The sequence below is a fragment of the Dermacentor albipictus genome, chromosome 6, assembly GCF_038994185.2.
Source record: "Dermacentor albipictus isolate Rhodes 1998 colony chromosome 6, USDA_Dalb.pri_finalv2, whole genome shotgun sequence".
NCBI classification, from domain to species: domain Eukaryota; kingdom Metazoa; phylum Arthropoda; class Arachnida; order Ixodida; family Ixodidae; genus Dermacentor; species Dermacentor albipictus.
In genome coordinates, this window is record NC_091826.1 from 12,056,970 (window position 1) to 12,080,258 (window position 23,289).

The following is a 23,289-nucleotide window of genomic DNA, read 5'->3' on the forward strand; positions in this document are numbered from 1 at the left end:
CAGAAACGATGTAGTTGTCATATATATGATTTGTATGTATAGTTGCCGTTCAATTGATCATTGTGTGTATGCACCTCGAATCAGAATTACACTGCGACTTGCACTAAAATTATGTAATCATGTATAACTATTTTTATCCAAAGCGTAAACGGTATTTAGAAGATGGAGGCTTGCATAGGAAAGATGATAGAAAAGCAGAAGGGGAACTCACGGTCCGCTGCCAATATTTGGGCAAAAGGATTTGTCTTCGTATAAGACGGCAACGATCATACCAAGCGGTGACACAGCAGCAAATGGCGGAGAAAAGACTGCGGAACGTTGTCACTTGACTGAGACATCTTTTTTCTTTATATCATTTTCATATAAATCATTGTATTAGTCATATTTTGAGGCCATTAAAGGCTTTCAGGTACTTTCACGCTGCATTTTGCACGTTTCTGCCCGAAGAACCTTTAAGTTTACGAGAGTGTGGAACATTGACTGTGGCCACTTCGAAGGGTACAAGAGCACGAAAAGGTTTCTAGAGAGTTCACTTGAAGGCCAGTTAATTCAATTTGTGCAAATATTGTGAATGGTTTCACATGTACACGTGCCTAGCATGGCATAAGATTGGTGTACGCGTTATCAACTGGCCCTATTTCCGCCGGAAGTCTCAAGAGGACTTGCCAACATCTTCAGTTCACGGCAGCTGATCGGGGTTCGGGGATACCATAAAATTGATTATCCGAGCAAGAACGATTGCGGCTCGTTTTAAAAAAGAAATTACACGTCTTTTTCTCCTATACAAGTATGACATACTGCAAGACATTCAACGGAAAGGGCAAGGAGCGAGATAAGAGAGAGTGCTGCCTTGTCATATCCCCCTTTTCTCCTTGCATTAAAAAAAAAAAAATCCTTGCAGTTGACGCACTTCGTTGCTTGTTGAGCATGAACCAACTAATTCGCAATGGAGTACTTTCTTTTCCGAAATTACAAATCGTAATCGAGAACCAGACTTCATCCGCCAGTTTCGCCCGATGACTGAGCGATACACGATGTTTTGCTGCTGAGTACGAAGTTATGGGTTCGATTCTCTGCCGTGGAGGTCACATTTCGGTGGGAGTGCTGTATATATGCAAGAGCGCTCGAAGCTGTACGTGGGCGCTTAAGAATAACACGTTGTGAATATTAATTAGAATGCATCCTGCACGGTGTCTCTCATGTATAGCACTGCACTGTTCCGGGACGTTAAGCACCGATTGTTAAGATTGACAAGATTGGGGCAGTAAGTGAGTTTACACCAGTTAAGAGTGACAACGTGACGACGCAACCTTCTTCTTACTCAAAGGTTTCCTTTCGAAGCTAACAACGTCTTGCCGTACCAGATGCATGTTTACGCGTCACGTTCGGCACGACACTGGCGAACCACGTTTCTTTCTCAGTCTGAACTTTTAGCATCAGTTTGAAGCTTCCAGAAGCGCCTTTTTTTTCACCCTACTCGACGTCACCGACAGTTCCCTGACTGTTCCGATGTTTCGGCCAACCAAGTTGTCGCTTAACGTCACCCCCCTTCGACCCGCAGTGACGCAAAACGAAGCTGCCGGGTGATTTCATCCTGTGATCTCCACCGGGATTACAACCGGTCCTCAAACCGCTAAACCTATATAAGCACGGGGAAGCTCGGAGGCGAGCGGTGTGGGAAGGACCAAGGTTGACGGGGTCAGACGCCATTGTGAGAGTAGCGGGGAGCGCCCGCCGCGGCGCCAAACGGTGGCGGCGGATCAGAACAATGCGTGGGCGCGCGATGGCAATCGCGCCATCACTGGCACAGACAGAAGGGTCCTACAGGAGGCGCGAGGAGCAGTGGGAGAACAGTCGACAAACTGTCACCCGAACCTCTGCACGCTGATCTCTCCTCCGGGGTCTCCGCACACTGGCTGTCGTACATGCTGGCATTCACAGAGTCACACCGAACTTCGCTGTCGCCGGTACATCTCGGTATGCGAATCGTTGTCGCCGACTTTTTCTGTTATTCTTTGCATCCGCATGCTTCCGTGGCCAGTGCTTGGAGAGTTCGCCTACTTGTGCATATAAGATTTGACTTTGTGGTTATAACTGCCCAGGAATGCGGGGGTAGCTGTCGCGGCTACAAGGTATTTAGCGACGAGAAGGACCGTTCTCAGCAGCTGCTGTGCGAGTAACCATGCACATTCTGCATGCCAGTATGCGTAGTTAGTCAGTCTCTCCCAACATGTAATAAAGAAACGTGTCATAATTGCCGGGGATTGCTACAAGGCGAGATTTCATATGTTTTATGATCATGCGGACTTATTACTTTTGTTGCGCGGTAACTATGTGCCAGACTGTTTCTACCGACAACGCACGCTGTTGTTTTATTCAGACTTCCAAAAGAAGCAATCAACGGCCACTTACCAGCATTCTTGGAAAGGAAAGCCCATAACAAATTTCATGTGTCGAAACTTGGAACAAAAGCATAACCTTGGCAGCGATCGGTGGGAAGGAAACAGGCGTTACGCAGAGACAGGTTACTCATAGGTTTTCATTGGAACGCGAGAAGAGATTGAAGTTGAGATTATAAGGAATACATGGAGATGGACAGGCAATGTAACGCATACCGGCGGCCTGCTATTGTGATACAGAATGACTGTCCAGGAAATCAGAAGCGCTGTAGAAATGAGGTGGGGTGGTGAGATGAGGAAATTGGCGGAGCATAGAGCGGTGCTCTTTGGCAGAGGATTTGCTCCGAATCGGAATTAATTAGGTGAATAAAGGCAAGATGATTGTGAGATTACAAATATGCCGCGTCTTCACAGAAACGCAGGAGAAAACATTGAATGCGACAAATATAGCGAGCTGGCAGGAACGCACGAAAGAAAACAGCTTGAACAAAACGAGAATATAATAAAAGTGGACAACCCGAGCGTCGGGGCATTGCTTGCAAACATGCATGGCATGCGATCCCGCGTGTTCAACTGCTTTGAGTGTTTTGCCTCTTGAAGGAGTCTCTGATGTTTAGACGAGGCTGTTGTTCTTACCGCTGCCTGCGAAGACGAGAGTTTCACCCGCTACATTCTTTATAAATTATGTAGCACAGAAATTTTCACCGGAGAGCGACTTCCAAAGAACAACCACAACGAAGATTTTTTTTTATTTGTGTTTACTGATCTTGGTTTTAGGCCCCCCATTATGGCCTTGTTGATACAAAGTACACTACGTCGTGGCAACAGAAAAGCTGCATGCACACACATCCGAAACGATTGTTTTCATCATCGTAGAAACTCGTGCGCGGAAACTGAAGCCACGATTCCAACGCGTTTTCCGCTTTGGCGAGCCAAACAGCGTGTCGAAAGTTCGCGTTGAAAGCCGAGGAGCGTGCATCAATCGCTCATACACATACTACATGCTGCCTCTCGCCGTAACAGGGACATGTTATCGCACCATCTTCGAAGTGCATCCGCGCGTGAAATGGCCGTATTTTTTTTTTCTTTTCAGGCGTTCACGGAATCCACCAAGACTTATGCACGCACCCAACGCAAAGTACCATGCAATAAGAGTGCGCGCTCTCTCCGCACTTGTAGCTCGCTCCGCTCCACGCATGCGATCGTCGACGACGAGCAGCCAGCGGCCAGCTCGGTTCCTCCCGCTTGTCATGCCCTGACTGACGTGCGCTGCGAGGCCTACCCTTTCGGAATGGTACTTAAATCCCGCTCCCTCTTTTAGACCGCAGAATCCATGCGTCATAAGACGCCGCGTCTTCTCCCGCCTCCGTATGGTTCGAGGGGGGCACAGCGCAAGGCAGCTGCTGCTCGTCTGCCCAGGAAAGCGGCACGCGCGAGACAGCGAAGCCTAACCGTGAAGCGACGGACGCTATCATTGCGCGTGTTGCCGCCGGCCGAGCTGCTGCCGTTGCCCCTGCGGTCAGTGGTCAAGCTCAGCTGGCTGTCGCGGTCGCGCCCATAGTGGCCCTGCCGCTTCTCCCGCTCCCGCCGTAGCCGCTGCCAAGCGGCGGCGATGGCCGCAACACTTGGAGAGATCGGCACGCCGCGCCGCCCGGGCGCGTGCACTTGCACGTACACACACAAGACGTAACGACCGGTTGTCGACAGCGGCGTCGTCCATTACGCGCTCGGGCCACCCCTGGGCACACACACGCACGCACGCTTGGGGCCGAGCCGGTATACGACGACGGGTTGGGGTGCGCCGCTCATCGCGCCTTTGCTCGGGTCTTCGAGAAGCCGCGAGGCGCGCCGCGTCGAGACCGTCTCGCGCTTCTGGTTTTCACTCGAGGCGCCGCGGGAGAGCTGGCGCGGATCGAGTGAGAAGCGAGGTGAAGTATGCGAAGGGAGCCAGATGAAACGTGCTCAGGAAGGGGACTGGCTCGCGTGTAAGTGAATGTTTGTCTGGTAGGGACTGTGGAGCCGAGTGCTGCTCGCAGACTGTTTTCCTTGTATTCGCTACACTTATTCGCGACCTACGCGAGGAAGAAATTAACACGTTTTTTATTGTATTAATCACCCCAAGCGACGTGTCATCGGGTAAATAATTTTCCTCGAACACATTTTGTTCTCACTGTCTGGGTGCTTCTGTGACTATACTCGAAATACTTGACCTATGCGCTGTCGCGGAACTTCAAGTGGCTGACTACCAACCACGAGCTTTTGACCTCTTGCTAGACCATTAATCATTACTGTAATTTTCTGTATATTAATATTTAAACCTACACTTAATATTTGTTGGTTAAGCTTCTCAGATGTTTAAATAGGCTGCAATGTTGCCAAAAAGGACAATTTCATCTGCAAGTCACAGGCTGGCGAGATATTCGCTGTTTATTCTTCGGTATAAGCCTTCCCTAGCTAAACGGGATAGGGTATGCAAAGGGAGATGGAAGTGACCAACGGAAGGTCGAAAAAGGGACGTATTTGGAGCCAACGTTTCGACAAGAGGACTTGTGTTCGTCCGTGGCCTCGGAACAGCAAGAAAGGGGAGCAATGTCGTCCAGGCACGCCCCTGATATACGGAACACTGTCCCTATATTAAGAGAGAATGCTTTTAAGACAATGAACGCTGTCTTTTAAAGACGTGGGCCTTGGTTCAAGCTCCATATACCAAGTGACATTGGATGGACCATGGGCGCCCTGCGCACTCAGTTTCTAGTGCACGCCTTTCTTCGCCTCCGCCAGATGACGTCGTCCTTGGTGACCGCAGCAGCGTACAGTCGTAAGCAATATCACAACGAACACTGAATCCTCTAAGCAACCATTACTTGTGTTTTGTGCATTCGAGTCTCACATCTTAATTAATACTATATTGTAACAAGTAACTATACGTGGAGTTAGAACAATGAAGAGTCTTGCGCTTATTGTTGGGAAATATTCCTGTATATACTGTGGCTTTCTCCAAACATTGTAAGGAGGACTTTATTTGGTGCGTGGAATTTCGCGCAACTTGTAATGCGTTAAAACTTATTTCCTACTTTTTTTTAAAATCTCGCGCTTGAGTGTGACATTAATTATTATCCACAATTTACCTCCTTGCTTCTTTTACTTTATTCAGTAACTTTTTTTTCCTTGCGTAATTTTCATCACTCATAGTGCTTTAGTCCACATGAGAACGAAATGGAGTCGCATAAGCACATGCCTCTTAGAAAGGCAAGTAAGGACAAAGTGGTGACCCAGGTTGGACCCGGTTCGCTATCCTACACTGGATTCGTGGGGGGTGAAGTTAAATGTAATCTCATCTTAGTAGCTTGCCCATTGCACGTCAACCGTTATGCAGGGCATGTGCGACCTTTCGAAAGCAACTCTGTTACCTTTCGAATTGCTCGAGCACAAGTACAAGCTCGAGCACAATGCACAAGTATAGCACGCACCTTGGGCACGTGGCTGTCGTTTATGTCCCATTCGGCCTGGTGGCCCGGCCCAGCACCGCAGGCCTGGACCATGGCCGCGCCGCGGTGACCCGTGGTGGCTGCTGGTGCGGCCGGTCGCCCGCTCGTGCCGCTGCCACCGCTGCGCTGCAACTCGACGGCTCAGCGCTGGAGCGGCAACTCCGTTGTTGCTGCCTGTGTACGTGCGGACAGCCGGGGAGGCTCGCCTGCACACTGAGCACCGATCGCGTAGTTAATGAAGAGCCCTTTAAATTACCTCTCATTCCTTGAACGGATGCGAAAGAGAAATGGAAAATCATTGTAGGCTGACAAAGTATTGTTATCACAATTCCATTTTCGTCAATTTAGCTGTAAGGCGTCGATTACTAAAAAAAATTAATAATTAAAGTAAAGAAAAGCAAACTCGCATTTTCTTGAACCATCACATCGACGGTAAGCTGTTGCATCGTCCCTGACTACAGTGCATTTCCTCGTATTTGAGACGTTTTGGCTCAGTAAAGGTTCCGAAAACCTGCGATATTCAGACCTCGGCTTCTTTAGAAAGACAATGTCGTTCATTCTTGCCGATAAGAAATTTAGCTAGGGCCGAGCAGACGTCGTCAGAAGCCATGACGTCACGGCGAGCTGGTTTGGGAACTTGAAGGCAACGTCGCCACCCGGCTATGGTGTTTGCACAGTTTCCGGCTTCCTCCCCGGTCAAGAGTGGTTTTTTTCAGTGTAGAAGGATAATTAGCTACCAATTAGTAATTAAACAGCTTAACTTATCTTTCTCTTTGGTGTCGCTTTAATATTTCTTGCTAGCTTACGTTACGTTACTCTGCCTTTGAGTTTGCTTCCTGCATTTTCATTTTCTTGCGTTTCTTCCCCCCTACCGTACTTGACGTTACGCTACATTCTCTCTCTCTTTTTTTTTTTTTTTGCTCCAACTAAATTATAAAAGGAGGTGTAATGTATAGTGGTGGTGGCTACTGCCTTACATTTAAATATACAGGTAAAACGGAAATATTAGAAAAAGAGAAAAAGAAACAAATAAACATCCAGGAAAATTATCACGTACACAGCGCGAGCGTACTCGAGCTGCCCCATCATTGAGCACAGGAAGTGTTGATGTGGTCCGGAACGTCCGTGCCTATCGAACATGATGGAAATACGCGTGGTTATTGCTTAGCCGTGCATACAGAGACGACCACCATACCACGTCTGGAGTCCTGAACCATATATTTATTTTCTCTTACTGATTTTTCTTTTGCAACGACATTGGTTCACATAATTCCACAGCTTGTTTTCTTTCAGGCTGCTCTTTCTAACTGCCCTGTACAGAGATGGCTGCGGACATTTGTCACGCTTCTGATACACAACGCCCCCCTTTCGCCCGCAAATTTCTGCATAACACTGATGGAAGGTATATGCTGTTGCTGCTCTGCTTCTTCTTCTTCTTCTTATTATTATTATTAGTTGTTGTAGTAGTAGTAGTAGTAGCCGTAGAAAGAGAGAGAGAGAGAGAGGAATACTGAGAAAGGAAGGGAGGTTAACCAAAGGTAGCTCCGGTTGGCTACCCTGCACGGGGGTAAGGGTTAAGGAGGATGAAAAGAGAAAGAGAGTGGAAGGGGGAGATAGAGAGAAAGCGAGAAGAGCAATAACAAAGCGCGTACACTACATAGAGCGGTATGGGGCGGCGTTCTTAAAGTCTGTCGTGAAGCACCGCAGACCGCAGGAATCTTAGTAACGCGAGTAAGGCCTTAAGCGCGGATGTTCTTTCAGAGCACTGACCTAAAGCTTTGAGTTCTGATACTGGACGGTTGCCCAACTGTTCCAGTACTCTGCACATCACTTGTCTTTGGGCACAATATCGCAGGCAGACACAGATAACATGTGTGAGAGTATATTCGCCGTTGCATGTGTCACACGTGGGGCTGTTGGCCATTCCAATGAGGAAAGCTTATGAGTTCGCAAAGGCAACGTCTAGCCACAGACGGTATAACATGGTCTGTTCACGTCGTGGTACCCCAGGCGGGAGGTGCATCCGTATGTCCGGAGACAGCGAACGCAAACGACACATGGTGTAAACGTTCGAGTCCCACAGGAGCAAAGTAGCAGTAGTAGTAGTAAGTAGTAGTAGTAGTAGTAGTAGTAGTAGTAATAGTAGAAGTAGTAGTAGTAGCGGTAGTAGTAGTAGTAGTAGTAGTAGTAGTAGTAGTAGTAGTAGTAGTAGTAGTAGTAGTAGTAGTAGTAGTAGTAGCTACAACTATACTATTTTAAGGTGTTTCTCCTCTACTTTAATCAAAAGAGTACGAGTGTCTGGCTAGCGAGCGCCGATAGGCTCCCTTGACCATCGCAATGGCAGCCGTGCGGACGCCGAACGCACGTCTTACCCCCACGCGCACGTCCCGGGCAAATTTCGCACCGACCTTTCACGCACGAGCAGCGATTAAATCCGCGGGGCTTCCGACGAACGTGATAATTTCCGTCGCGACAGAGCACAACATCGCGCACATCCTGCTCGCGCGTGTTCCGCTCTCCGGCGCACACAATGGCCACGCTAAACGCTGACCGATACTTCAATTCGACAGGACGACGCGCTTCTCTGTGCAGGGCGCTGCGCGGCATCATCCTCCGAGACGGAGCGTGGAAACGGTCCCAAAGATGGAGCGCCACGGGATGCCAGCGAGTAATGCTCGATAATAGAGCGAAGGCCACGCATGCCTATGCACAGTGGGTATCACGAGCTTCGCACGCGTGACCCGAACGCCAGTCGTCTCCGTCGGTGCACACGATCTCGTTTGCGACGTCTAACTCGCTGCGGTGGCCCGTCGCGCGGGTATATTTCACTCCCTTCTTTCCCCTGGTCTGCTCGCTCCGTCTGTGGCTTCGGTTCTTCTTTAAATTGCAAGGCCTTGCCCGTACTGTCGTTTCTTGGCCGCGTCGTGTCGGTCGGTGTAGATGGTGCCTCTCGCTTGTTGTTTTGTTGTGACGTCGCGGCGGGGCGCATATACATACAGGGCGTAGTTATACACGGACGAAGTAATGCGAGGGACCTCGTGCGACTGCAGGCTCTCGGGAAAAGACCGATCCAGTTCAGCGAAAGCATTCCTCGACGGCAGCAACTCTGCGCGTTCGCGGGATGGGTTCGGTGGCGCGTCACGAAGGCATATTAGCGATATTAGCGACGCGGCTCGCTCTCGGCAAGGCACACCGGGGCCGATGTGCTGCTCGCGAGATTTGATTCACGGTTATTGGAGGGAGAGGGGGGGGGGGGGGGGGGCTGGCGCGGCAGCGATCACGACAACGCCTCGGGGCAGTACCGCCGCCGCGGAGTCGGCGACGTCGCCTCGCTCTGAACAAAGGTGCGTTCGAAGAGGGCTGGGCGCTGCAGGTCCCATATGCGAAAAAAACTTTGTTAAACCCATCTTAAAATACGAACAGAGAGAGAAAGAGAGATTATTTGCGATGGAAAATATGGCACATTCGCCTGAATCGAAGTTCCTACCAGCTACTCGAGAGAGGGGAAGAGGAATGGGATCAGAGAACGAGAGAAAGAAAGGCAATGGAAAGACAGGGAGCATAACTAGAGAACATCTCCGAATAGGAGTAGAAGCAGAAAACGACAAGTAGCGACGATTAGTACAAAAATGGCCGTTTGAATGAGCGTGAACAGTGAAGCTTATTCGAGGTATCAAATCGAGACCACCCTCGTGCAGGAATTTGACAATGACATTTCGAACATCCTGTCCACGTCGATGGTCCTGCTAAGGTGCTGAGAGAGCCTTTCCAGGCAAAGGTTGGTTGTCAAAACTAGACAAGTGCTCTAAATCTAAACTGGAATGTTCAGTTAAGTAATCGTGGTATATATACTATACACTTCCGGAATAACGAGAATGATTCATTCTTCTCGTGAGTGGAGCTAGGCTTGATAAGCCAAAAATCACGCAGGAACGAAGGACTGGTGGCGAAATCACCTCAGATTTGCAACTATATATAGCTTTCGATGAGGTCTAAGATTTTCACGGTGTCTATCCGGCGTTATTTAATTATATAGCAATAACAATACCCCTGTGGTTGATGAGGGCCACCACTTAGTCATCGGTTTTGTTTTTTAACATGAAACCAATGCAAGACGATACTACTGCTCAATTCACGTAGATAGCGACGTGGCAGACGGGATAAGTTTTAGTATACTCGCTAACAGTTTCGACACAAGCGACATTATTGCAAAAAACAAACGCTCTATGCTGCTGGTTTCTAGGCGCGCTAAATACGTCTGTCAAAACAGCGATACGAGCAGCGATGTCGTGTTAGGAGCGCTCAGGAAGGAAGGAAAGAGAAAAGCAGAAGGCAGGGAGGCTAACCAGAATAACGTCCGGTTGGCTACCCTAAACCGGGGAAATGGGAAAGGGAAAACTAAGATGACAGGGAGAGAGAGGAGGGAAGGAAAGAAGGAAATTAGGATGAGTTCGCTGACGCGTGTGGGCTAACAGTAATTGCCCTAATAGTCACCTACGATCACACAAGCCCGTCGTCCTCAAGAAACACAAAAGCGCCTTCACCGCTTTATGGGAGGACGAGCGATGGGGACGGTGTTCCAGCAGCACCTGCACAGTAAGCGGCCGATTGTCAAGCTTTCGGAGAACGTTAGCAAGTTCTTGTCTTTCTGGGGCATATCGTGAACAGTGCCATATAACAGTGCCATATCGTGCCACAGCAGGTGGTCGATATTTTCTTCGGTGCAGCAGACCTCGCATGCTGCACTGCCGGTCACTTCAATTAATTCTGCTTTAATAGGAGCGCTCAGCATTATGTAACTAGATATGCACTGCCAGAGGCGCTTATTTCGAAGGAAGAACGGTGGCACTGTGGTAAGATTGAGCACAGCTGCGCAATATATACGCTGAAGGACCAGAAAGAATAGAGAGAAGGGCAGTGAAGTTAGCCAGTGTATAGGCAGGTGGGCGACCCTGTTCTGGGTGAAAGGGGTAATTATAATTAAATGTAATAGAAGGATAAACGAAATTACATAAAAAGTAAGAGGAAGAAAAAGATACGTACATAAACACGCATTATACATAGTCTTAAGGAAAGTAGCAATGCATATGACGTCTTCAATGTTGAGTACTGTCTGGACCAGTGTCGCAGAATTCTCTCCTCCGGCAAGTGACCAGAGAGCAGCTTATAATGCACCGCTCTTTTCTGTTGCATACTGCACAGAGGAAAGTCACAGAGGAGATGCCAGATCATCTCCTCGCAACCGCACTTGTCGCATACAAGGTTTTTTCAGGCATTCCGATGAGAGAATAAATAATCATTTGCGAATGCAACACCGTGTCACAGGCGGCACAAAAGTGTTGCTCCAGCTCGTAGTATCCAAGGTGAAAGACACTTTTGCAGACGCAGATTTTTAGCAGTGGGGTGACAAATTCTATCTAGCTCCAATGTGCCTTTGCAAGCTGACGCACTAGCGAACTAACACTTGTATCTACATCTGTTGCTGACTGCAGTTGGTATACAGAGGACAGGTCAGGCAGCCTCACCCGCACTGCCGTTACCAGAGATACCCCACTGGCTCCGTAACCATTGCGGCAGATTCTATATAGTGATCAATTCAGTTTATCGCTGCCCAAACAATACGAGGGTCAGCCCCGCTTCGCCAACGCGGCTACGGGCACTCACTCACTCACTCACTCACTCACTCACTCACTCACTCACTCACTCACTCACTCACTCACTCACTCACTCACTCACTCACTCACTCACTCACTCACTCACTCACTCACTCACTCACTCACTCACTCACTCACTCACTCACTCACTCACTCACTCACTCACTCACTCACTCACTCACTCACTCACTCACTCACTCACTCACTCACTCACTCACTCACTCACTCACTCACTCACTCACTCACTCACTCACTCACTCACTCACTCACTCACTCACTCACTCACTCACTCACTCACTCACTCACTCACTCACTCACTCAATCAATTAATAAATCGCTCTTTGCATCTGCAACTTACGAAAACTAGATTTCGTCACTAGCTTACTGATTTAGCAGGATCACCCATTCCGGCGATCGTTCAGCTAACCTGTACACTCATCCTCGCACACTCTTATATATATATTCGCCCAATGACACACAAGCTCGCTAGTTCTATCCCCCATGCAACCACGAATGGTTACTGACCCATTTGCGCTCATGTGTTCACACAGCGTCTCATTCAACTTCTCACTTTCTACATTCCTTGCGTACGCTCACGAACTGGCGTTCTTGGCTGACGCACACGCTCTCTCGCTTCCTATAATATTTCACCTATAAAATCAATCCTTCGCCTTCTGACTTTGTAACATGACTGCAAATAAAATATATCTTTCTCTTAATTGTAACATCTCTTCTCAGTCACTCACTCCCTGCAAGTACGACGATTCAACCACGCAGACCCATCAGACGAGCGTTACCAGGATTTCATGTTTTTGGGAAAACAACAGGTCCTGCCGCACATTCGCAGAGCATCCGTATCCGCGCACTTAAGCGGCCATATACAGGGCGGTCAACTATACCCGACATAACGCGAGCCGCTATGTGAAAGACCCTTGAAGAGAAAACGATACGAGAATGGCACTGCGTAACGTCCGCTTTTTGTGCCGTCGTTTGCCACGGGGTGTATTTTGAGGGCGGTGAATTACAGCGTGCGCCAAACTCGCGGGCGTAAAAGTCTCGCTCAAAAGGAAGCACGTCGCTTGCAAAAAAGAAGAAGAAGAAGAAGAAGATAAAGAATGAAAACAACGTGTTCGAGCTCACTCGGAGGCTTTACTTTCCGAGGACTCGCTCCGTGCCCATCTCTTTTACGTGCTTCGTACACACTCCACTTAGAAGGAGGAGTTGGGCTGGGATGGCGTTAGGCGCACGGCGACAATTTGCATTACCATGCCCCGTTAGCATAAATGCGTTCGCCGTATACACACGGGCTCTTCGGCGTGTGATTATACGTTTCCCTCGAGCGACGCGTTTCCTCTCGTTCAACGAGTGGTGCAGTGGGTCACAATTGGCGTCCTTAAGCCGCAAAATTGTCTTCTTCCGTGATGATGACCCGAGCACGGTGCCGGTCTGCGTGCCTCGGTCGATCCATCACTTTTGACGTTCGGCCGAGGCTTCCCGTCTCTCATCGTGGGCTGAACTCTTGGGGAGTCTGGCCGTGGGTCTCTCATATTTTTTTATTTGTATCAGGTGGGTTATTACCTTTACTTTTCGATACTTGTGTCGTGCGTAATGTGGCCGGATTGTTTGACGCCGGCTGAGGCTTGAAAGCCAGGGAGACGCTGATCCCTGTAACTGGCCTATGATAATTTCTTAAATCGCATTTAATCGCAAATGACAGCTCGCATAACAACGTCAGAAGCACGGGACCAGGCGACAATACGTCTCGGCCAATATTTTTCGGTCGCTGTTACCCGTGTTCACATATACGCTTCAGAACGCTTTAGAAGTTTAACATGAACCACCCAGCTGAATGTATTGCTCACTTTCGTTTTTCTTTCCCTGAATTTCCACAAAATTGTTGATGTGAAACACTGGTTACAGCAAAAAATTTTAGGTACGCACAGCTTTAATTTTATTTTCTTGCCGTTATGCCATGACTTGACCACAGGTGTAAGCCGCCCCTTGTGTAATGTAAAGGGGTCCTTAAGGTGCAATAAATGAAATGAAATAAACCAGATAAAATATTTAATATGCAGATTTCTTGGAAGGCTCGCCACTTCTATATTGCAAAGCTAAGTCACATGATCGATGTCTTCACTGTAGCCTGACACCATTCGCTAACGTTTACATTTCTAATAGTTTCTTTATATCGCACAGAAGTAAGTGTATAGGAAGGAAGCTTCGTGCTCCGCATATCACTAGAAACGTGTGGTTAGGTCCCAAGTCATTCTGAGGAATCAATCATATGGAGCGCGTTTCAGACGTATCTCCGCGTCGACGCGTCTGCTTTATGGAGTGATGACTGTGCAGTGTTGTGCCGGCCGGAGTGTTGAAAGTGCTACTGAGGACTCAAATGTAAAATTATTCGCCTCTCGGCCGCGATAACAGCGTTTTACTGCACGGCCTGAAATGGCGAGGTAGACGGCATATGAGGCCAGACCATAAGTACTTTAGAAGTGCAGCGGAAATACGCTTCATTCTTCTTTGCTACGACGGAGGATCATTTTGTGCGCTGGCTTGTAAATTATTGTACGCTCTCGGTACAGAAGCCATTTCTTGGCCTATGGGCATGCTATAGCGACGCCTAAGCAGTCGCAGAACATATGCCTAACTGTCAGGTACAGAAGAGCAGGCGTGTCATTAAAAGTTTCAGTGTTTTTGATTGGTAGAAGCTTCTGCGTCTCCGTCACCTATACTTTGACCAGAAAATCGCAATTCCATCGGCAAATATCAATAAAATTAGGCGTTTTCCACCGTCTCTTGAGCTGGGTGCTTAGCCAAGCTGACAATCCATCCTATGGCTGGTCAATAAACTATTAATTGGCTGACTGATTGAGTGAATTTCGGCTGCCTGGTCGCAGGTAGATACAAAGTGCAGTGCTTTGTAACCTCACGTGGTTGGTGCAGCGCGCGAGTCAGTCGCAATCCGCCTGAGCACGCTAAAAGACTACTATGGAGCCACGAGCCCACTCTGAGTTCTCAAACCGGGATATATATATGTGGACGGCAGTGTGTGCTTGCAAAACTGTTGGTTTCCAAGGTGTCTGAGCGTGCGTAGCTTTCTAAGAAGCATTAGTCAAGGCTGACTTCTCTCTAAGAAAAAGTGCTTCTGTATTTAACCAATCTGAAGGTGCTCGCCGTGGTTACGTATAGTGACTTTGGCGTTGCGCTGCTAAGCTCGAGGTCGCGGGATCAAATCCCGGCCGTGGCGACCGCATTTCGACGGAAGCGAGATGCAAAAAGGCCCGTGTACCGTGCATTGCGTTCACGTTAAAGAACCTTAGGTGGTCAAAATCAATCCGGAATGATTTTGGAAAGTAAAACCCCAGAAAGAAGAACCCATCTAACGGCTTTCGTCATGTTGTACATTGAACAGCAATATCTAATTCATTCTCTCGAATCTACCCCCAACAGGGCCACCAGCATCATCGCCAGAAACATGGCCGAATTTCGAGCGTTAAAAATATAAAGTCATTGTTATTTTTCTCTCTTTCTTATGTGACTCAGTACTGTCGCGCTCCTCAGCCCATTGCTATAAAGAACCTCCAGCTCTTCTGTACAACCTTACCTCGCGTCGACCACCGGTAGAAAATATATGTACCAATGTCAGCGACTAAGCGGTATCCAGGATCTTTCGTATCAAGGTCAAGCTAGGACTGGAACCACCTGCCATCTTCCATCCTGTCAATCATTGACCCTTCCATGTTTAAATCGGCGTTGTTATATAGCACTTGTGTTCATCTGAATAATGCGCTTATTGTATTCTTTTTATCCGCTGCTCCCTGTATATCGCCGAATGGTATTGAGCGAAAATAAAAGTGAAAGAATGAACCGCGATGGCAATTTCTCTGCCTTATCGCACCTTACGTCGTTTGCATCACAAGCCGTACTTTTCAACGTCTCTTTTTTCGCAGTAATGCTTCCAATGATTCTGCCTGGCCGCGAGCCATTGTCTCCTGGATAACGCTGTTTCCATTCGCGAGCCCTAAAAGCTTGTACACAGGGCCTTCAAAGTTATACTATCAGTAATTTTAATAAAAAAGGCTGTGCTGGATACGCAAATGCTGCTTGCACAGATATTCATGCGTATCGGTGGACACAATTTTCGCGGACAGGTAATTCTAACAAAAACATTTAACAATGTTTTGCTATAATGCTTTTAAAGTCTAGCGATTATGGTATACGTTAATATTAGAAACATGAAGACCATCGTATTTGAAGAGGTAAGAATATACGTTTGCCCTGCAGTGGGCGTAGTCAGACCGATGATGATGATGATGATGTGTTATGCGCTTATATTAGAAACTTGAAGACACTCACTATATATATATATATATATATATATATATATATATATATATATATATATATATATATATATATATATATATATATACATATATATAGTGTAAGGTAGCCAAGCGGGCTGAGTCCTGGTTAACCTCCCCGCCTTTCATTTATCATCCCTCCTTCGCCCCTCTCAAAAGCAGTCATATTCGAGGACTACTCTATTTTACTTGAAACTTCCAGAGCACTTCTGTTCCAAGATATTACACATTAAATTTGACAATCACTACGCTACAATTTCTCATTCAGAAGTGGCAGTCTTGGCAAAAAGACAATCACCGATTTGACGCAGGTGATTGCTTGGGAAAGAGGGTAGCCAGCCTCGTTTGTACCAGGAGTGCAGCTGTTATCAGCTCCACCTGGCTCCCTGCCTGGTCACCTATGAGCAATCAGCTATACGTCATATGACAAATTAGTTTTTCTGCCGAAACTTCCGCTTGCGAACGCATAATTAGCGTATTGATTGCCAAATTTGTTAATGACTAACTCGAAGCAGAAGCGCGCTGGAAGTGTCCAACAAGCTTTACGGAGTTGTCTTCAAGTTTTTATATAATATATAAGCACATCACGCAATCGCTATACTCAAAACACTTCTTTTAATTGCGTATTTGTTTACTGTAATTTTTTCACCCAGAGAGAGAGAGAGAGAGAGAGAGAAAACAGGGGTAGGAAAGGCAGGGAGGTCAACCAGAACAGCATCCGGTTTGCTACCCTACACTGGGGGTGGGGGAAAGGGAAAAGCGGTTAAACAACCTGCGGAAGCAGCATTAGCTTAGCCACCATAGCCTTTTTATTAAATTGCTGATAATTTAAATTTGAAGGTCATGTGCTGATGAAGTATATAGAAATAAATACTAATGATCAACCAGAAAAAAACGGAGCAATGAATTAATGTTCAACTGATTGCTTCATTGTTCAAGTTGATTATTAGTTTATTTATTTTTTCATATACGTGACAAGTGCGTGTACTCTCTCTGGCTTACTGCTTTGCGACGCTATATTTAAATATATATCCGTCAGCATTTCGTCATGTTATCACTGTTTGCATCGCTAAGTGCCGTATATATATGTAGCGTAGTGCTTCAATCTTACGTTTTGAGGCACCTTTCGCGGCGGCGGCTCCGTGGCTATGGAACTTAGCTGCGTACAGAGCGTCAGGACTTATAGTGGCTGCTTCGGCTAACAGTAACGGCGACAGATTTTTGGTAGTGGTGAAATGCAGAAAAGCTCGTGGGTGCTGAGATTTTGGGCCAGTTAAAATATAGCCCCGGCGCTTCCTATCTTGAGAACGTTAAACGCTATGTCGGCCGATACAGTTGTGCGTATAAAAAGGACATCTTTGATCGCACATCTTTTGCATTCATCTTCGCGTCCCGTAGAATGCGCTAAAAACATGCTTTCTCTCGAGAGACATCCAGTTTCAACACCCAATGCTTCAACACCCGAGTGAATAGATTTTCGCATGTGCCAACCAGAGTGCTGATTGAATTTATTTATTTATTTATTTTATTTATTTATGAAATGGAAATGTTGGCAACAAGCACAATATGTCGCCGGCTTCTCCACAACTATGACTTGTCAAATTCATAAATTGATCCGTTAATTTCTTTTCTTTTTCCCACAACTCCTGAAGAGGTAAAGGTATAATCAACCTAAAATTCTCTAGTGCTGGTGCAGACACTATTCATGCTAACCACATAAAATTGGTTTCTGATGTCACTGCGGATGTGCTCGCCTTCATAATTATTGTAATTTTTCAAACAGGTATATTTCTCAGCATGTTAAATATACGTAAGGATATCCCGGTATTTAAAATGGGTGATAAATCACTAATTTCCAATCAAAGACCAATTTTTGTTACTCCATTTTGTAGTAAAGTTTTTGAAAAACTAATCCACATTCGCGTTTCTAGCTGCCTCGAAAAATTTAACTAGTTTCATCCTAAACAATTCGGATTCCGTCACGGATATTAACTAACCTTGCTCTTATTTACTTCACTGATAAATGAAAAATTTAAATTGGCAAAGGTAACTACGTTGGTTCTGTTTCTTTAGACTTCATAAAGGTCTTGATACAATGAAGTATGCTATTTTATTCTCTAAACTTGCTTCGTATGGCATTGAAGGAACCCTTTTAAACCTCTTTCAAAGTTACTTAATTGATCGTGAGCGCATAATATACATTTCTGGCGTTTCTTCTAACAAAATAATAAGTAACATCAGGGTTCCACAAGGCTCAATCTCGTTCCGCTTTTATTTTTGTTATGTATTAACGATCTATGTAAATGTCTAACTTCACCAATAGAATGCATCGTATATCCCGATGACACCACTCTTCTATCTTCAGGTAAGTCTTTAAACAATCTTATACCGACGCTTAATGCTGATCTTATAAATATCTCTACTTGGTGTGCTAAAAACGAACTTCTAATTCACCCTTCCAAAACTAAGTTCGTAAACTTCAGTTCTAGCCCAATAAAGATTCACAAGTTCTGCCAATTTTTATTGCTTTGCATGCTATTTATCCCTTCAACCATTCATTATTCCTTCCTTGGTGTCGAGCTTGACTCACGCTTAAAATTTAACTTGTATATCATGAACTACAAAGAAAAACTTCATACGGGATTATAATTCTGTTCAAAGCTAGGTGTTATTTTGATTTACATACTCTGGTTACTCTATACTACGCATTCATTCGTAGCCATCTAAACTATTGCCTAACTTCCTGAGGTCGAACCTCATCTTTCTTCCTTACAACATGTCCAAAATCAAGCCATTCGTAACATTACTAAGAGTAATCGCCGGTCACATGCTGCAGAACTTTACTGAGATCTTAACATACTCTGGATTACTAATCTTATGAAATTCAATGTTTACATATTCGCATATCGAGCTATTAAAGACCATCACCTTCTAAAATTTGTTTTCACGCAAGGTCTTACAAATAGAAATCATACACGTTTTTCTCTAAACAACAATTTTACACTTCCAAAATCCGCACTAACTACGGCACCCAAAGAGTTGGTTTTGTTTTAATTTAATCGTGGAATTCTTTGCGTTGTAATATTAAAACTTCTGTTTCTGTGTCGTCATATAAACGTTTGCTTCGGGATTTTATTCGTAACCAAAAACACAATTTGACAAATGAAATAACGTGTGCGTTATTGTTTTTTGCTGAATAATGACTACATGTTTATTGACTAAAATTGTTTAATCACTGAAAGATTGTACTTGTTTAATTATTCTATTAATAATTGTGTTACTGCTCGTATTTCATTGTAACTGTTCTTCATTCTTTTTTGTTGTTTAGTAGATTTAGATTTCACGTAACAGATCATAGGAGGTCCCCGTACAGTACTTTTACTATGGGACCGCCTTCTGTACAACATCATCCCCACTTTTGTATAAGCTTTTTATCGGAATGAACTTCAAACTTCAAGCACACAAAAAAGGTGATAATTGGTGAAGCGATGCATTACAGCTATTTATCAGTTCACAGCCAAAGAGGAGCCAGTCAAGTGCATTTAAATAATAATCACATTAAATAGCTGGTAAATAGAGAACATGTAAGGATTCTTGCCAGTGTGACGTGTGGTTTGTAGGTAACAGCCTTCAAGTTTTCACATACATTTCACAGACACATCTATAGCTGGTCAGTCTAAACAAAAGAAGAAAGTGGGAAAAAAGAAAGAAATTGCTGTCATACGTAAAAGGTAAATATTTCACTGTAGAACGCCTTTTCGTGGCCTCAATGGTACATATTGCTCAAAAGGAGAGAACTACGCATATAGGGAACAAGACTGGGAACACCACTGTGGAGCCAAAAGTGTAGCAGAATGCGCTGTTGTGACTTCAACGAACTGGCGTACGACGTAGCATAATTTTAAAGGCGTAATATTACAATGTGAAATCCGACTATTTGCTAGCGATTACACTGCCAACAGCAAGAAACGGTAAAGCCATGCATGCCCGTGTACGTGAACCCTCTGATGATGATGCAACAAGTATCGCTGCATTGTTGCTGTTTATCAAAGGACGACGAAATTAAAAGTAGCACTGCTTAGGAATCAGCTATCTCAACCAAGAAAAAAAATCTCATACAAAATATAGAAATAAAGATAAAATTAAAGTCTTGAAAAAGGTACGTAGAAGATTTATATGAAAAAAAAAGGAAAATAGAGTGGTCCTCAATGGATGAATAAATTTTATTTGGACTTTGTTATAACCTGTGTCTATCTTCTTTGCATTTTGAATTGCTATTTGAAAGTTATACAAATCAACAATTGCGAGTTAAGGTTATATTTCCGTCCTATATATATGCTGTCTATTATGCCTATATGTATATTATAAATATGTTACACGTTCCTGTACACTGGCGTTGTAGCAGTTTTCTGTTGAACGATTGCGCAATAGCAAGGAAACAATCCACGTTCCACATTTACTGCGCCGCCGCGTACGCGAGTTATGATGCGCGAGAAAGGATCCCAGTGTAAGGTGCATTTTTAACATGGGTGTGCATGCTATGGCATGACTCAATCATCCCAGTTAGGAGGTCTCTTGTCCTGTCTGTCTCATCGGCTCCTATTGGCAATTCCTGTCTCAAACCCGGAAGGGTGCTCATTTATACACTATATTCAGAGTAACAAGCGAAATCCGCAAATACCCTTCATGCCCCCACGACGCCGAGTCGTTTGTTCTATAATGGTGGAAAGTCGTCTGTGACTCTGCAGCTGTGAAAAGGTTTCGCTTCGTCCCCTGAAACTGACTTTCGGGAAGACAGTCCCACAGAAACTTACGACGAAGCTCAATATCTCTTTAGAACAAATCTTAGTGACGTCTACATGATAATAAAACAAACAGCAAGAACTCGACGCAGTAAAATCTAAATAAAAAGTTCGCTATGAAAATAAACATAGCTCTCTTAATAAATCACATTTAAGTCCATAAAGGCTCAACAGAAAGCCGTCGGCATGTCAGCAATGGCTGTATTTGCGTTCTCTATGAAAATGAGCGGCATCCACAACCTTTTTCGGTGCTACAGCGCGTGCTGTGTTTTAGCTTTGATGCAGCTGCGTGACCGTCCCAACGTGAATTCAGTAAGGACTGACGAGTTTCAACAAGATGTTCCCCTGCACTAAATCTTTGAAGCAATCCGGGAGACGTCATGACGTCACTTCTAATATCATCAAGGGAGAATGATGCAACGCACTTATGTAGCTATCGTGTGCACGGTGGCTTATGACGCAGTTTTCTGGCACAGGCATCACTGCTTTTTTACGTATTCTTCATGTGCGATGTATCCAAGAGTGCACATGCGTAATCTTTATTGGTCATCGGCTGTATTGTTTTTTCGCCTATTCGTACTTGACACCTAATTTGATGTGGAATAACTTCTTTCAGCTGATGTCACTTCTGTTAGCGCCTCCTCCTACTGATGCTGCATTTTTCTTTTCTCTCCTAATCTCTTCTTCCCCTTTCCACCTCCCAAAGTGTAGGGTAGCCAACCGGGCACATCCTTGGTTGACCTCCCTACCTTTCTCTCTCTCGCTCTCTTGTCATTGGCAATGAAGGCTGTGGTATAGTAATTCATAGTCTCGGATGGGGGGGGCCAGATAGACGCTAAAATGACTACAACTTGTCTGTGTCCACAGATATACATATAACACTACTGACTTGTTCACCAACGATATGTGTCAAAGAAATAATCGCAAGCCTCTAAACTCATTGTGCCGCAATGATGAAACACACATGGTCTGCAAATATAGCTTGAGCCCATGTAGTGTCTATAAAGTTCTCGTTTCTTCACGCAGTAATCTTTAGTAGCTGTCGGAGAGATCCACGTTGATGACAGCGCAGAGCGGCTTCTAACGTAACTGTACAACTTTGGGCTGCTTTGGGCAGTTCAGGGAACGACACACCATAAGAAATTTCTCGGCCAGTGTTGGATGGGCAAGACAGCCAAAACGGCAAACCGCCACCATACCCGCTCAGGGTGGTCTTATATGACGTGATGCGTAGTTGTCGACGCGTGGCATAGAAGCAGCACCGTGACTTTGATAACAAGAAATACACGAAAGGCCCCTCTAGCTTAGTATAGCAAACATTGTCAGAATCGTCAGTGTTTTCGGAGCAGGCTAAATGCTCCACGACTTTCGCAAGACGCGCGGAAAGTGCCAGAGAAGCAAAACACGTGCCCGCAATGGTATAGCGCCTTTGACAATCTAAGAGGATGCCATAACCACGAAACACGCTTTCCCCGCCCAGATTCTCCGCTGCTCCGGGGGAACAGCCCAACTTCCAGGGTGCAACCATTCCCCGGGTCGGGGTAACGTGACGATTCTATTCCATTGTTTCCATTTTCGCGATTCGCCAGTGGGCCGAACGGCGCTCCACCTACGGCATCGCCTGGATGTGCCGGTCGTGAGCCATGTATTTTAAAAAGTGAAGAGATTAGAACGAAAGGAATCGATACAATAAACACGCCAAACAACCCCGAGCTCTCCTCGCACGAGTTGGAAAAGCCCGAAAAGCTCCGGAATCAAGAGTTCGCGCAATGTCAAACAGGTTGGCTTACCCGTTTTCCGTGGCGCGGCGCAATAGTTCGTCGACGATGCCGGTCAACAACAACGGGCAGCCTCTCCTCGTTACGTGGTCATCGGCGGAGCCACCACTGCGCGGCCGCCCGGCAGCACGCGGCGACCAGCGGCAACGGCCGGACCCGCCGGACCCCCTCCGCGACCGACGCGGCCAATGGCGTCGCTCGGCGGGCAGGCCCCGGCCAGCGCTGCCCATTCGGCGGGCGAGAGCAGCGCGCCGCCAACGCCTTATTGGCCAGCGGGCGCTTGCACACCTGTTCGCAGACGGCCAATCAGAGCGCCGCGGCTCCGACGGTGGGTTGCGGCCCGGGGGCCGTGTTGTGCGTCTGGGATCGGAATACCAGCTGCGACATGCGGCCTCGATCTGGTCTGGCGTGCGTTTTTGTGAGAGGCTGGTTCACTCGCTTCCGCCGAGACGAGGTCGACGTGCCTGCCTGTCTGAGAGAGGGCGATAGCTTTTCTGAGGCTTTTCTGCTGAATGAGCCCCGTGTTGTCCCTGCTTCACGCTCACTTTGTTTACGCCGAAGGCTGCCGTAATGCCCGTAAATTAACCGACTTGCGCTCAGAAACATTCACACAGCGTTGCTGAATACAGAAGGGGGTGCATCTATACCGTCTAGTATTCAAGTTGCCGGCTGTTACTTTCCAGTCGGTATTGTCGTGCAATAGCAGAAAGAACATGCTGTGCTTGAGCTTGATATAATTGAAGCCGGCCGAGAACTACAACAAATGAGCTGTAAGCGCTATGCGACTTTCATTCGGTCTAA

At 46.2% G+C, this 23,289-nt stretch overlaps 1 protein-coding gene across 1 annotated transcript in view; it reads right to left on the reverse strand.

Moving 5' to 3' along the window:
- Positions 1-22,587, reverse strand: part of LOC135914217 (chorion-specific transcription factor GCMb-like) — a 48,179-nt gene extending 25,592 nt beyond the window's left edge. Inside the window, exons 1-2 of the mRNA XM_065446968.1 lie at positions 22,501-22,587; positions 5,870-6,100 (exon numbers count right to left, since the gene is read on the reverse strand). Coding sequence (XP_065303040.1) covers positions 5,870-5,941 — 72 coding nt within the window. The 5' untranslated portion in view covers positions 5,942-6,100; positions 22,501-22,587. The remainder of the gene's footprint in view (positions 1-5,869; positions 6,101-22,500) is intronic.
- Between the last annotated feature and the right edge of the window lie 702 nt (positions 22,588-23,289).